This window comes from Sander vitreus, chromosome 7, assembly GCF_031162955.1.
Source record: "Sander vitreus isolate 19-12246 chromosome 7, sanVit1, whole genome shotgun sequence".
Lineage (NCBI taxonomy): Eukaryota > Metazoa > Chordata > Actinopteri > Perciformes > Percidae > Sander > Sander vitreus.
The window spans coordinates 11,165,605-11,182,060 of record NC_135861.1 but is presented as its reverse complement, the minus strand read 5'-3'; the positions used below and the strand labels follow the sequence as shown (position 1 = coordinate 11,182,060).

At 41.2% G+C, this 16,456-nt stretch overlaps 2 protein-coding genes across 2 annotated transcripts; one reads left to right on the top strand and one right to left on the bottom strand.

Annotated features, from left to right (window-relative positions):
• Positions 1-983: 983 nt before the first annotated feature.
• Positions 984-11,123, bottom strand: amt (aminomethyltransferase). Its single transcript, XM_078254566.1, has 9 exons — positions 10,874-11,123; positions 9,231-9,398; positions 8,441-8,521; positions 7,145-7,276; positions 6,956-7,034; positions 6,510-6,655; positions 5,735-5,915; positions 3,174-3,329; positions 984-2,411 (listed from the first exon to the last, which is right to left on the bottom strand). The coding sequence occupies exons 1-9, from the start codon at positions 10,997-10,999 to the stop codon at positions 2,236-2,238; spliced, it is 1,245 nt and encodes a 414-aa protein (XP_078110692.1). The 5' UTR covers positions 11,000-11,123; the 3' UTR covers positions 984-2,235.
• Positions 11,124-12,227: 1,104 nt separating this feature from the next.
• On the top strand, positions 12,228-16,099 carry LOC144520259 (uncharacterized). Its single transcript, XM_078253926.1, has 4 exons — positions 12,228-12,551; positions 12,957-13,617; positions 13,893-14,111; positions 14,395-16,099. The coding sequence occupies exons 2-4, from the start codon at positions 13,482-13,484 to the stop codon at positions 14,529-14,531; spliced, it is 492 nt and encodes a 163-aa protein (XP_078110052.1). The 5' UTR covers positions 12,228-12,551; positions 12,957-13,481; the 3' UTR covers positions 14,532-16,099.
• Positions 16,100-16,456: the final 357 nt, after the last annotated feature.

Genomic DNA, 16,456 nt, shown 5'->3' with positions numbered 1-16,456 from the left:
TCGAATGCAACATTCAAATTACTTGACAAAAAATGATATCCTGAGAAAAGTGGATTTTGAGGGGTATCGCTCCATAGAGTCCCATTCATTCTGCACTGGCCTGTGACCGCCCCCTATATGGAACTCTGGTGGAACTGCAACCAGTTCAGAAGCCGGAAGTAACGAGGGAGTGGAACTTCTTCCCGTATTAGAAATTCTTTGACACATAGACTGTATATACTGTATATAAGCTGGACATTGTCAAAGAATTAGACGGGCTTTGACATTGTGGACGATGATGGATCTTCTTCTTCTTCGTGTTTTACGGCGGTTGGCATCCAGCTCATTGATACACTACCGCCACCTTCTGCACCGAAGTGTAGATCAGACAATAGATAAGATAACACCGAAAAGATAACACACAAAAAACAATATAATAATAATAATAAACACACACCCTAACCTACAGTATATCCCCTATGCATTATGGATTTTTTATTTTAGTATTTTTTATTTTATTGCCCATGCTATTCATGTGGATTTGCTTTTTTATCATCCTGTTTGTGATGTATGTGAATGTTGTGTGTGATGTCTTAAGCTACTGGGACCTTGAATTTCCCCTTGGGGATCAATAAAGTATCTATCTATCATCTATCTAACCTAGTGCTATAACATCCTTATCCATCATATCCCACCCATGCTCAGTAATCTATAACTATTTCTAAGGGAAGGAATTTGAGTCACAAACATTTGCAAATACTTTCAAACATTGCCACAATTTGAATTTTCAAAGAGTCAAATTTTGAGAGACTCGGAGGCCCTAATCCTATTCTATATCTCTGTGCCCCTCCAGGCCCTTCTTTGGGAGCCAACATTTTTGCCAGACTGACTTACCACAATAATGTGAAGACGAATGTCTTGTAAAAAAAAAAAAAAAAACATTTATGCAATCTTATTTTCATATCAGTGTCCAGTTCAGTAGTAAAATGACAGCGGGTCATGGGGAAATGAAAATGAAATTGTCTTTTAATAAAAAGAAGATATTTTCTAATTAAATAAACAATGTTATTCAAAATGTTTACATACAAATTCAGTGAAATATTAAAATCCACAGTGATGCTAAAAGTGCACCTTCAAGACAGTGATGGCAAAAACCGACAACCTATGAATCTTTAGTATTATTTCTATATTAAGTATCTTATTATTTTCACTAAATAATACATTCAGAGCTCCACAGAAAGTCCAGAGACAATGAAATCATATTTCATTAGTTGCCAGACAGAACAAACATATGATTTTCAAGTTAGATTATCATTGTACCACATGTAGTGTAAATTTCTCTTTCAGCCTTATCATATTACCATATGATAAACAGTCTGGTCAGGTTTTATTTGATGTGGAGGTCAGGGTTTTGACCATATCAACAGAGCAAACTGGAACTCCCTCAAAACCCCTCTAAACAAAAACTCCATGGAAAATATGCTAATTAACACAAACATGGCAATTCCACCAACTTCACTGGCACATTTGTGTTAATTAGCATATTTCAGACAGGGGTTTTGTGTTGAAAGGAGTATTATTACTATTATAATTATTATACAGTTGGCCCTGTTTAACCTCCATTGATCAAGCCGTTTACCAACAATAATAGGATTAGAAATGTGGTTCTGTGGTATTTGAAAGACCTTGAGAAAAAAATGCAGACATGTAGTGTTTTAACATCAAAAGAACCATTTGGCATCTTTGTTTTGGTCCAGCAGTGACAGAGTAAATGACATCATGTTTCATTAGCAAAACCTACCATAAAAATATTCTACAACAAAATGTTAATTTAATCCTTGTGTTTAATAGATCCACACAGCCTCACTGTTTCTGTTCTTACCTAAAGTGCAGTAAGTAGATTCCATTTAACCTGCTGTGCACTTATAAAATAGAAAAAGAAAAGACAGAACTTGGTCTACGAAACAGAAGCCGGAATCGAGGCCCATATTGTCATACATAATATCTTGGACTCAGCAATACTGCTTGTAATTTATTTCCAGTACACATACTGTATTGTATAATAGTTACCATTTTGGTGATACTTTTCTCTCAGAGGACTCACCAATGAAGAATTGCATTGTTGGAGGTAAACAGAAGGGGGAAGCATTGGTGAATATGGGACCATGGTGTCCTGGAATGATCCAGTGTGAGTGTACTGTGTGTGTATGCGTGTATGCGTGTGTGCGTGTGTGTGTGTGTGTGTGTGTGTGTGTCCTATCCAAAATAGTAGTTGGTGGGGACGAAGGGCATTTTGCTGACGGTGGCGGGCACTGCTTTTTTCCTGACCTCGACCTGGATGGCTGTTCCGTGCTTAGCGAATGTCGCATCCACGTAACCCATGGCAACGTTCTTTTTTAGGCAGGGAGAGGGGCAGCCGCTGGTCACCTCACCTAAATAAAAAGGCAAAGAATAGATCACACCTTGGAAATCTCTATCTGACACCCTGACTGGCCACATCTTCAGAGAGAAAAAAAGATAGCGAGCCAGAATAAAAACATTTGGTAGACATTTTAAGTTATCCTATTCTATGGTTCAGGTTTACTTCCTGAGCAGCACACGGACTCATTCATTAACTCAATCTTTGGCTACTTACACTTTATTATTATTCATTCACTCGTTCATTCATTCAACCACTACATGCTGGGACTGGCGGTATACTTGAAAATAAGGATTATTTTCAATATTAATATATCTCACAATTTGGCTTATGCATACAAAATAACATATGAAAATCTGTTACAAAAACTAGAATTAATATAATTTATATTAATCACATTGATATGGTATTCATGGTATGATGTCAAACTAAACTAAACATTTTAAATTAAATTTGATATATTAAAGCCACAATGTGTAGGATTTGCAAATGTCTGACTTTGGCGACCCCCAGTGGTAGTTCCACAAATGACACAGCAATGCATGTTAAAAATTCTACACATTGTGGCTTTAACATCAACTCTTTTTTGTGTCAGTGTTGGTGCTTTGTGTTATTTTAAGTCTTAACCTTAGGTTAAAACTAAATCCTGTTAACTTTATTTCACGTTTACTCCAGCAGTGATTTCCTTCCACTGGTGTTGCACCACTTTTAACTGAAATACAGAGGTACCACAGCTCTCTCATGTCTACCACTTCCACCGTGTTTGTTTTCTGACCTATGACCTTCCCATCGGGGCCGAGTATGGGTGTGTGTTGTCTGACAGGGGGGCCAGTAGACACCAGACCGACCCTTTTCCTGGCTGTCTTGGCTTTGATCTGAGGTACAATGATGTCAGCGCCGGGGAAATCCTTGGCCTGACGCCGACGCTTTCCTGTGTATGAGAAGACAAAGCTCAAGTAAAGTATATTCAAAGCTCAAGTAAAGCGCTAAATGCTTCACTATGTTCACCAGATGGTCACTAACTGTGTCTGTCTTCCGTTTGGTGTTGAGCAGGTAGTGTACTGTGGGTTTTTAAGAGCCTTTTCACTGGAAACAGCTGGCTGCTGTGGCTGGAAATGACGCTATGAGCAGGGGCGGATCTACCGGGGTGGCATAGGGTGGCAAATGCCACCCTAAAAAGCCTTGCCACCCCTGCTGCCACCCCAGTTGGCAGCAACGAATTAAACGTTATGGCCAATTTGACAATTTATGAGTGCAAATCTCCAATGTCCGACTGCAGTGAATGCAGCACGAGATGACGCCAGAGCGCCTGATTTGTTTGGAAAGCGAGGGAGCCAGGAGTCGTGAGGAAAGGAGACACAGGAGGAAAGAGGTCAAAACGGATTAACTATCAAGAAATGAAATTATAACGAAAGCACAGTGCTAGCATAGTTGCGATGCTGATTTTGAGATGATAAAAATCAGGTTGAAGAACGTTATTTTGCTAACTATACATATAATGTTACTTAGGTCTGAAGTTTGTTCTGTGTAAAGTAGGCTACAAAAGCTAATATTGATTCAACGTCTGTCAAGGAAAACATTGTAAAATTACTTTTAATCTTATAGAAATGAAGAGGAAAGGTAGCATGTAGTTTTTTCTCACCAAAGAGAAACGCGAGAGAAATAGAAAATGAACTGAGCAAGGTAGACGGAGAAGATGAGGTGGAAGGAGAGAGAAAAGAGGTGGAAGGAGAGAGACAAGACGAAGACGAGGTGGAGAGAAAAGGGCAACAGAAACGTGACAGAGATAGAATAGCCTACAAGGCCAAGGCGACCAGGGACAGGAGGAGGTGGGAGAACACCACAGCGGTGAAGATATGGAGGGAGAGCATCACCAAGATGAGGAGGGAGAAAGCGAGAGACAAGATAACGTGCAGGGCTCATACAGTGAAAGGGAAAGCAGAGTGCCTGGGCCATCACCAACGATCTCCAGTCGAGCTGGTCCACATGGTATGGAAAATTGTTGCTGCATATATACTAAGTTAGATATGAATAAGAACGACAAATGACAAAGATGGACATTTTTATAAAATCTAAGAGACATTGCTTAGACATCAAATAAATATAAAAATTCATGTTTGCTTAAATATGAATAATTAGGGAAAGTTGTCAGTGTGAAAGTGTGATGAGATGGGGAGATGAGTTTTAATATTTTGTGTAGAATGTATCTTAGATCTCTTGCTCAGATTAAATTAAAAAAATTAAACAAATTAACCTAAAAATACTCTCCCAGGATAAAATGTTAGTGTGTGTTAACACAGTCTGATGGTTATAACTAATCAATGACAGTTCCTAATCTTGTACAAATGCTACCTGCAACGCTGCCTCTCTGACACAGTCAAAAACTGTTTGCTTCCCCTCTCACACATCTGCCACTCATCACCTGTGTCTTACCTTAATGCCTTTGGCAGCCTGTGCCCTTTTGTAGTGTGTACATACTATTTCTCATCAAACTGTGATAAAATTCAGTATATATACGTCTGCCATATGTTGCCACCCGTCAAAAATTCCTGCCCCTGGCTATGAGAGTGTTGACAGTGAACCAAAACAGTAAAGTTGTAGTCCAGACAGCTAAACCATGAGCTGTAACTCGCTAAAATGAAGCTCTGTTAAAAGGACAAATCCGGCGCAAAATGAACCCATGGGTTAATAACACGTGTACCGAGTCAAGCGTTCTCTGGGATTTGTTTTCATGCTAATCGAATATGACCAGTTTTAGCGCAAACCGCTAATTAGTCGAACGTCGAACGCCGTGCAACCAGTAACATAGCTCAAGCACGGCATTCGTCATTCGACTGGTCGTGACTGTTTTCCCAAGATGGCACCTGCCTGTATACGTTAACGGTACTGTCTTTATAAACTATCATTTTAATAAACTGTCTGTACACTTACAAAGTTCTTTCAGTTAACATGTAGGGACCCTTATTATGCTACCATTGAAGTGTGGTGCCATTTTGAGCCTTGTTAGCGGTATAGAAATAGCGATTTCTTTTTACTTTACCCTTGCCCCGACGATTAGCGTTATAAGCTAATTAGCGATTTGCGCTAAAACTGGTCACATTCAATTAGCATGAAAACTAATCCCAGAGAACGGTCGACTCGGTACACGTGTTATTAACCCCTAGGTTCATTTTGCGCTGGATTTGTCCTTTAAGCCGAGGGGATATCCAGCTTTGGGTGATAATTCTGTGTAGGTTCAACGCCTCTCACGTCACACACTGTCAATTGATACATTTTTATCAATATAATTGAATACAATTAATAAAAATATTTTTGTAATGAACACTAAAAGCTTACCTATGGTCCAGACTAGGGTGCCCTCCACAGGCGTGGTGGTCTCATCTATGTCATTGCCATAGAGACAAAGCCCCGCCTCCAGCCGCAGACTGTCCCTGGCGCCCAGACCGGCCAGCTTCACCTCGCCGTTAACCAGCAGCTTCTCCGTCAGCTCCACCACTCTGGACTGAGGGACGGAGATCTGGGACACAGAGACAGAGACACAGACAGATTGTAGCGCTGGGTCTCCATCCAAAGAGATTTAATGGAAATTATGAACTGGAAACAGCTTTTTAACTCATCCATATTGAAATGAAAGTCTGCCACTGGGGGGGGGGGGGGGGGGGAGGAGTCGGGAGTCAACTATCAGATACAAAGAAACACTCACTTTTGTTTTCAGAGAAATAAAGTGATTTCTTTTCTGAGAACAATGGCACCCAGGAGAAGCAAAAGGTGTGCATACACAAAACATTTGTATTGTTTATTAGCCAGTGGCTATGGATGGTAATGTCTGTCTATTGGTCTGTCAGTGTGTCTTTGGTCCCTCTGTTTAGTCCAGACTGAAATATTGTATGGATTGCCATCGAATTTTGCACAGATCCTTATGGTGGTATCCAAACGGATGAATCTCACTGACTTTGGTGATCCCCTAACTTTTCCTCTACTGCCACCATGAGGATCACATCTGTGATCCTGAGAGATACGTCTCAGAGAGAAATTCAGTAGACACATTCATGGCGGGGGGGAAATCTACAAATGTGAGAAAGTAGCGAAGTAGAGAAGGAGAGATGCTGACCTCCACACCGTCCTCTCCAGTGTATCCACAGCGAGTGACCCTGCAGCCAGGAATACCAAACACAGTGGCCAAGGTGGAGGTCATAAATGTCAGCTTACTGAGGTCCTCTTTCAGCCCCTCCTGGAGCACCTGAGACATGGATGGACCTGGCAACACACAACTCTATAAGCAACTGATAAGCTATCTACATAAACTACAACCTACTATCTTTGTGTAGGAGAGTCCTACACAAAGGATGTGAAATAGCCAATGAACAAGAGATTCAGTGAGGAGCAAAAACAAAAATGATATAATGAAACATACACTGGGGCAAGAGAGAAATGAAATAGAAGGGAGATCAAGATAGAGGGAGGAAAACAAGATGAAAGGCAGAAGAATGATGGGCTGACATGCGGGAGAAAAATAGAGGGTGGGGGAAAGGAATGAAGTAAGGAAGAATATTTTACCTTGCAGAGCAATCAGCGCTTCATCAAGAAACTCCAGATCCACATCAAAACCTGCAGCTTTGAACTCTGCCAGTCTGGCCTAATAGGCAACACACACACACACACACACACACACATGTCAGACACTCTATAGAGTCTACCACACGCCAGACCTGTCTGACTACACTCACTCTCTGTCTGCATATTTACCTTCATATGAGCCGAGTCCTTGTCGGCGCAGCCAGCGTTGGAGACTACGTAGAGGTAGCCCTGGTCTGTCTTTGTCACAATGAGGTCATCAATAATCCCTCCTTTCTCAGTGGTGAAGAGGGACAATGTACCCTGGTGAGGGTGGGGAGACAAAAACATAAGTGGGTGAACATGTTACCTAATGCAAAGACTCATTCACAATAAATGTGTCTTAGATGATCCAATCATAGGGCTCATTATTTCTGTCTGGGGGGGAACTAAAGTCTTTTTGTAGCAGAAAACCTTTGGATTCCTTTTCACCTGGATTTTATCCAAAATCGGTTTAACCAAACTACTCCTTTTTTTTAAACTTTAGGTATTTGTTGGTGAAAATCTGAAATGATTCAAAAGTGTACACCTCTTAATACAGGCGTGAATGTATCTCAAATCCATTAAGGATTAACCTGATGGAGAACCACAATCTAGTCTACCACAATTCTAAACTATGTCTCATTTCAGAGGCTTTGGCCGTGGTGCCTTTTGAGAACGGTCTATAAAAGGAGTCACAAGTGACGAGACAAAACTGCAGTCAGACAGTCAGTAAGAAGTCGCATTTATCCGCTACATTTGTTTGGGGTTTAGAGTAAGACAAGCCTTTTTGTCCCTTTATGATGTTTTGTCTTGAAATGTGGACTTAGATGGAGGTGGGCCCTGAAACGCCACAAAACATTGATGCTTTCTTTTAACACAGTCAGTGTTATAGAATAATTTCTTATCACTTGTACTTTCTTTTCCTTTAACGCTGCTATAATTAGCCGACTCTGCAGTTCCTCTCAGCTGAAAGGTGCATTTTAGAGTCTTTCAGCTCATTGTTTTGGTATGCTGGTCCACAACTTTTCTGTTTTGTTTCACTCACACTGCTTTCATCAGCTTTGTTTCGAGATGTAACAGGCAGCTGTTTTCAGCCAAAAAAACGCAAAAGAAATAAAACACTGTACACTACTTGCTCAGCACCAAACAGCCACAGTTAGCGACTAGCAGGTTAACATAGTGGAGCATGTAGAAGCTAAAGAGCCATATATTTCCCTCAGGAGTTGGTGGAGAGCAAAAAGGAGCAAAAAATCGAGTACTGGACCGACATTCATCAGGTGGCCATAAACACTCCAAATGCATGCTCATGTATCTGCTGAATGTTTAAATACCCAACTGTTAGCTAACAAGTTCCCCGTATCAACTTAAAAGATTATATTATGTCTATGTAAGTGGACAAACAAAATAGTTTTTGCAGGTTGAACATGAAACAATTCTTCATCTCACCTGGTTGTCCTTGAGTTCTGCAATATCTGCGACTACTAGAGACTCCATGAACTTCACCCTGTCTTTGCCGTGTACTTTGGTCTGACAAAAAAAAAATGCAAAGGATATATTTCAGTCCCTCCAGAAGAAATGCGATTATGCGATCGCATAATTCAATCAGCCAAAGTCCGCATATTTATGCGGGGGCCGCTTTTTTTTTTAAAAATACGGCGCACTTTCGCCGCATAAATTGCCATTTTCCGCGCAAAATATGCAAGGCTTGCATGATTTCATAATCCCCACATTTTCGTTGCAAAAAAGTCACATATATCTTAGCAGAAAGTTGAAAAATGTTGCGTTTACTTCACACAAGAGCAGCCATTTTCCCCTGTTGCCATGGGAATGTTATGAAGTGACGTAATTCCGCGATGCAGCCATGATGAAAATGCAGTTTTTGCAAGTTCCCGCAATTTCATCGCATAAAATTGCATAAACATCCCGCATATTCCATCGCATTTATTAAGAAAACATGCCGCATAATCAAGGATTTTTGCCCCACAACAATCACAAAAAAACTCCGCATTTTTCTGGAAGGACTGATATTTAAACACAGCAATGGCAATTTGTTTTCTGGTGGGTTGGTTGGTGGATCAAAACAAATCTACTTGACAAAGTGCTGTTTTTGTATAATGACAATGTGTGTCTATGAACCTGATATGTGAGTTTGTACAGTATATGTGTATTTGTTTACCTGTGTTCAGGAGTGTACTGTATGTATTTGTGTGTGTGTGTCCGTTTACAGTCGTCTCACCTGCAGCATGTGGCTGACATCGAAGATGGAGCAGTGCTCTCTGGTGTGCATGTGTGAGGCGATGTGACTGTCTTTGTACTGGACAGGCATACTCCAGCCTGCAAACCCCACCATCTTTCCCCCCTGCTCCCTGTGGAAGTCAAACAGCGGAGTCTTCTTCAAGTCAGCCTGGGGGGGGTAAAACAGTATACTTAATGTAGAAAAAAAAGAAACACAGGGAATACAGCGAGTGAATTTTGATATATTAATTATAATACTAAATGGTTGAAATGATGTATCTTACAGGTCCTGCAATTAGGATTTTTGAATAGCTATACAATATTTAAATCGTCAGTGATGTTTGTACAAATACTTAAATATTTGATTGTTAGCCTATATGGTATTTTTAAATGTAAAAACAATCCAACCACTGTAACGTATTGCAAGATGCTTATACTTGTCAAATGGTAGAACGATAGGTCAGTCCTTTCTATGCTGCCGTGTTCTGTTCCTTCTGCCATGCTTTCTGACCTTTGAACCAGCCAATGAAGGGGGTGATTATCAGTGCAGCAGCAGAATTGCATTATGGGGCAGAGTGTGTCGGCAATTTACATAACACTTTATTGTTTTGTTGTAAAATTGTTCAAGTCCAAAGTCAGATATTAATTTTAATGAACAAAGGAGAGGTGGTTATTATGGTTGTAATACACACACACACACACACACACACACACACACACACACCACACATCCACTTAATGAACTACTACAGATTACAGAAATGTAGTCCATTTACCCCTTTTGCTTTGTGCAACACTCCTGACATATTATGTTTGACTGATCATTTAGAAAAAGGATACACAAATAAGAACTTTATCTTCGCAGCAGAAAATTGCAGAACTTTTGGTCATGCTGCTGATCATTTTATTCATAATGACATTAATGAATACATTGCTGAACGATTGCATTAATGAATCTGGGTAAGGTCGCAATTCAAAGCCCCACATTGAGATAGCAGAGATCATGCTGACAGACAGTACTGTAGAGTCAGTCACTCGTGGTTTTAATATAATCACATTGTGCGGATCAGTGAAGTGAAGCAGGCACAGGGCGCGAGGGAGTCTGCTGGGACAGACGTACATTATGTCTGCATGAACTGACTGCTGCTGTGACAGTGATACACTTCGATGTCATTATTGTAATATGCAGTAACACTAAAAGAGCCAGGGATTTATTCTGAGGTTTTCTGGGGTGACTTTCAAATGCTAGCCAAAATAGCTCCAACATTGACACCACAAACACTCACTGTATACTGAAAACCTTGATTTTTTTTTTTTGCAACCTAAATTTTAAATATATCCAGGAAATTAGAAATCTGGCATAAAGCATAGGCCTACTACTGAGGACAATTAACACATTATATGCCTAAAATCTAGACACTAGAGGGCCCCAGATACTGTAAAATAATCAGTATTGGAATATTGTACTGATAACATGAGAGACGCAAACTTAAAAGGTAAGAACGTTGAAAACGTTGTACAACATGTCATCATCGCGTCAAAAAAAACTGATTAAGCTGCTTTAACCAAAGAAATGCACAAGCACTTTGGATAAGTTTTAGCGATAGAAGTCTACCGTGCCGCGACACTTCACGGTCCACTTACATCTGCACTTGAAGCCTGTCTCTTCCCTGCACATCCAGCTCCAACGACCCGCAGAAAACCGTCCCTGGAAGCCCGCAGTCCGAGCCCCGAACCCCCGACACCAACCAGCAGACGAGCCCACATCATGCCACCTGAGTCCCCGCTAAACTCTCTCTCACACACACGCCTGACGGACGGGTAACACTTCCGCTGTGTTGCTAAACTACGGAGCACACTCTGGAATTTCTGCTCTTCTAGCAAAAAAACACATAAAGCAGCAGCGATTGGAGGGAGGCGCTAAGTCTTGTGGGATATGTAGTTGATGAGCCTGTTTGCCCTGCAGGAGTGCACTGTTTGATGATTCGCCCTTATCTTATCAAACAAAGATAATATATGCAATTGTTCTTAAGAGGATGTGATGCCATGACAGATGCAAAAAGTTAGCAGGCTATCTCAGTTACACCCCATTCTACTGTTTCCTCCTTTTGAGGGAAGTGGCTGTCAGTGGGTCAACAGGGGCAAGACAACTGTGAACTAACAAATTACTTCTTTTTTTTTTATTTATTTTTTTATCTCAATAGCTAATTTACAACATTAAAAGCACACATATTTAGCACACAGACTGATTTTGCACAATTTGCACAACTGAGAAGTGACAGGAAACATCATGGAGGGTGTTAAATGGCTTATGCCATAAATTGCTGAGCCAACAGGATCCTTACACACGCTATATGTATGGACTTTAAAAAGCAAAGTTACTTTTGATGTTGTTTTTGGAAAACAGCGCATTTCAGCTGCCTCTTCATGCTGTACTGTGAATAGAGAAGAACTGTGTCCTTTACCAGCATTCATGTATAATATTAAAGCATGTAGTATCAGACCAAAAGTCTCCATTATGCTCATTGTACATTTTTCAATTACAAATTTTACCGTAAAAAATAGGAAATGATATGTCTAAGAGCTGGATTTTGCCAATTGCTCTATTCTTATTTATCCCACGGAAATCAAGACATTTGTCATCTGTTCACCTGACTGTGTACCCAATATTTGTTCATGTGCGTATTTGTGTGTGTGTTTATCCCTATGTACCCCATCATGCCCTCCACCCAGATCATTGAGTCATCCTTTGGCCTGTGAAACTAATAATACCCCATGCCTCTGCAGCTATTTTTGGCCTTGAAGGCCTGCAGGGTTGGGTGTGTGCGTGAGCATGTTTGAGGGGGGGGTAATAGGGCTGAGAAGACTTGCTCTCTCTCTCTCTCTCTCTCCATGTCTATAGCTTGCTCTACCTCTCTCGCAGGGCAGCGAGGGTGGGCTAAATCAGAACATAGACACACACAAACATACTTTGTAGAGGGGGTGGCCTACAGTTGTTCAGTGACACACACACCAGCAGGACCCTGAGGCAAAACCTGGAGATTCCGTTTTGCTTTCATACATCAAGGATTTTACTGGCAACACTTACTCGTTTGTTGGGATTTCATCTGAGTTTCAGTTGGATTACTTTAGTCATTGTGTGGCTCCTGGATAACTTGTGTGGATATTAAATGTATCTCATTGCTGCTTCTGTGGGTGCTGTTTTGGTAATCGGGTGTCTGAGTGTGAGGAGACTGGGTGAACAAGAAGAGCGACAGATTGACAAGAACAAACAAGCAAACACAATAAAACCCAACACAGCTCTTGTTCGTGGTGACAGATGGTAAGTGGGAAGAGAATAACAGTATTCTCTACACCTATTTTATACAATAAAACAGACCTGGTCTGGTTACACTTGATTTTGTCTTGAGTAGAGTAAGGTAGCCTGTAAATCAGGTAGTCATCCATTCAATCATTCAGTTAGTCATTAGACAGGAGCCTGTTCTGTCCTTTGGTCCTTGATTTAAAGTCCAGCAACATTGGGCCTTTATGGGACTGACAACCAGCTCTATTAATAGCTCTGATAAATCAGCTATTCACATGACCTGTTTGTTTTGTCTTGAAATAGAAAACAAGATGTTTTCCTGCCCTCTCACATGATACATCCTTACATGCCGGCCTACTGCTCTATTTTTGTTTTAACTACAGAATCTTCTAATTCGCTCCCTCCTTTCTCTTCCACTTTCAGAACCAACCCATTCTCATCTCTATTAATTACCAACATATTTGAGATTTAGATAAGATGGAAATAGATCCAAATAGAACAAACAATTCCATCTATTAATGTAAGGCAAGTAAATAACAACCTCGTATGAAGCAAGCAAGAAGAACTGTTCACAGGTCTAACTTTGTATTATCAACACATAATAAAAAGCTGACCTTGATAAATCACTAAATCCCTCTATTTACTTTGCGTCTCAGTCTTGGAATGAAAAAGTAGCATTGACATAAAAAACATTGTTTTTGTGTAGCTGACATTATAATTACAAACTGGTCAAAAGCCAGTTATGTTGTTGAGAGCCCAATTCCCTCCCTCTTAGTGGATCTCTTTTTCTTAAAAGTTTTTTTAAGAAGTTGCCTCGCATGGCCTTTGGAAGATAGCACACCTTTAGGAAGATTATACAGCTTCCAGATATATTCACTGGAAAGGTGTTGACTAGTAGAGTGTCATCTGGCAGTCTTATCATTTATCAATCGCTCAAGAGGAGGCGAGATGTCGAGGCCTCCTTCCTCCCAGACCACCCCTCAGTTCTACAGGGTCAGCGACAGAGATCTCACCGAGATCGAGCTACATTCAGTGGACTCTATCAACGATCTCCACCGAACACACCCCGAACACAGCCACAAAGGTACACACACACACACACACACACTCTGAACACAGCCACAAAGGTACACACACACACACACACACACACACACACACACACACACACACACACACACACACAACACACACACACACACACACACACACACACACACACACACACACGCACACACACACACGCACGCACCCCCCCTCCCCCCCCAAAAGGTACACACACACACACACACACACACTTTGAACTAGCTACAGAAGCACCCTCACATTAACACTCATTCACTCTGTCTATGATTTCAGGGACGAGGCCTCCTCGTCCTGCTTACTCCCCCTCCTCGAATGGGAATCTCTACACAAGTGACATGACAGCCGTCAATCAAAGAGGCCGTCCAGTCAGCAGCAAATGGCAGAGTCGTCTACAGGATATGTTGACACCCAGTTCATCGCGTGCCTATGCCATGGGCTGTGCTATTATCACTTTGCTTCTGCTAACAGTGTTACTCATCTTCTACTTTTTGGGTGAGATTTCATATTCATTCACTTGCATTCGTTTCCCCTGATATTTCCTGGATAATTTGTATTTCCTGGCTCTATGAATTACGCTTCAACCAGTTTGTTTCTCCAGATGTCTTTGCATGTATCATGTTACTTGCAATTTAATTTTTTTTTACCTCAAGTTATGTTATGTAATCACTAGAAAGTTTTAAAACATGTCTGTGAATTGAACTTAAGATGGACAAACCACATGCAGAGGTCTATGGGACAAACTGACAGTATGCCTTTGTGTCTGTTCCGCCTCCAGTCCAGCAGGGCGGCGCAGTCCGGATGCTGACTGAGGCGGTGAGGGAGAAAGAGGCCGCAGCCACAGAGCTGTCACTGCTGATCCAAGAACTGCAGGCACTGAGACACAACCTGACAGCCATGAGAGGAGGGACATAATATGGACACATACACACATACATACACTGGACATGAGATGCTTTAAATTACAGTAAAACTGTTTTTCAGTGGATTTTTCCCTGAAGAGGAAACATTTGTTACAATGTTCTCTAAGTGTTGCCTGTGATTCAAGACGAAATCTAACTGATGGAACTATGTAGTTGAGAGAAAGGAGGTTTCTGAAAACATTTTTACTCTCTCTAGCCCTGGTAAGTTAACTATGAAAAGAACTTTTGAATGAACTAAAATACTTTTTTTCTCCGTGATGACGCGGTTATTAAAGCAGCTGAACTGGTTGGATTAAATGAATAGAGAAAGTATATCTCATAACATTGCATTAATACACGTTTAATGTCTTAACGATTCAGCATTATTGACACTTCAACACAGTAAAAATGTGATGGACTGATAAAAAGTAAAACTGACTTTGATTTGAAAGCCAAATCATTAAATACGACAACAAAGACAATACTGTTTTCCAAGCATGTTTCTGTTAACTTGTTTTGCTCTTTCTTGATTAAAACAAGGTTACATTAAGCAAAGGTTAATGACTTCAACCACAAATTTTAGCATATGATAATAAATATATAATTATCAGTTATTTAACAGTTCATACACTGTGCGTAATAATGTCATAATTGCTACATATCTTGCTGATTTTCACCAAAGAATCACATCTTTTAAAAAGGAGCAGATTTGAATGTCCTCAGACAAAGCCATGAGTTGTTCCTGCTGCAAACAGATACTGTTCACTGCAGTAAAAACAACTTCCTCATATGATGAACAGAAAATAAATAGCTCATCTCTGGAGAATTAGCACTTTGAGGTGATGTTATTAAAATCTGATTTGTATGCATATCTATTTGTATTATGGATTTTAATATGAGTTCCACCCTTTTTTTAAAGGTCCTATGACATGCTGATTTTTGGATGCTGTTATATAGGCCTCAGTGTTCCCCTAATACTGTATCTGAAGTCTCTTTCCTGAAATTCAGCCTTGGTGCAGAATTATGGCGTTTTTCCATTACATGGTACTTGCTCGACTCGACTATACTTGCCTTTTTTGGTGGAAAGAAAGTCCCTGATACCTGCTAACAGGTACTTTTTTTAGTATCACCTCCGTCGAGGTTCCAAGCGAGCTGAGGCGATACCAAAAAGTGACGTGAAAACCTGCAGACTACTGATTGGTTGGAGAGAATCGTCACTAATCGCTGCGTCATCATTGCTAGCGACAGACGGGGGCGTCCTGAACAAACCCGCCATTTTTAAATAGTTTAGCCAGCGGTGTTTTTTTTGCTGCCTCCAGCTTCTTTTGAAACAACATTTTTCTTCTGGCTGTGGCAACAGCCACATGCCGAGAGTCAAAAACAACACACCTTCGACATTCTGTGTGTGTGTGTCGCGTTCGGTCACGGCAGTTTCCTGCAGCGTCGCTATGATGACCAGCCACGCTCGCCTGTACTAAATCTGCAATGGAAAATGGAGCACGAGGCACCGCGACTGAGTCGAGCCGAGGCGAGTCGAGCAGGTACCATGTAATGGAAAAGCGCCATTACAGCCACTAGAGCCAGTCCCACAATGAGCTTTCCTTAGTATGTGCCATTTCTGTGTCTGTAGCTTTAAATGCTATTGAGGAGGAGGGGGAGGGGGGGGGGTAAGGTGGAGGGTGGGGGGTGTGGCCTTGACCAACTGCCACGCTTTGCTCGTTTGCAAGCCATGATGTCTCTTTTCCCTCGTGGGCGGGCCAAATTCTCTGGGCGGGCAAAGCAGAGAAAGGGGAGGTAACCTTTCCCCTCATGACGTCATAAAGGGAAGATTCCAGATCGGCCCATCTGAGCTTTCATTTTCTCAGAAGGCAGAGCAGGATACCCAGGGCTCGGTTTACATCTATCACCATTTCTAGCCACTGGGGGGACCATAGGCAG

Coding starts and splice junctions, on each gene's coding strand:
- amt (XM_078254566.1), bottom strand. CDS start 10,999: ATGATGTGGGCTCGTCTGCTGGTTGGTGTCGGGGGTTCGGGGCTCGGA. Junction 7,277..8,440: donor CAGAACTCAAGGACAACCAG/GTGAGATGAAGA, acceptor CACCCTCACCAG/GGTACATTGTCCCTCTTCAC. Junction 5,916..6,509: donor CTGGAGAGGACGGTGTGGAG/GTCAGCATCTCT, acceptor TCTGTGTCCCAG/ATCTCCGTCCCTCAGTCCAG.
- LOC144520259 (XM_078253926.1), top strand. CDS start 13,482: ATGTCGAGGCCTCCTTCCTCCCAGACCACCCCTCAGTTCTACAGGGTC. Junction 13,618..13,892: donor CCCCGAACACAGCCACAAAG/GTACACACACAC, acceptor CTATGATTTCAG/GGACGAGGCCTCCTCGTCCT. Junction 14,112..14,394: donor ACTCATCTTCTACTTTTTGG/GTGAGATTTCAT, acceptor TTCCGCCTCCAG/TCCAGCAGGGCGGCGCAGTC.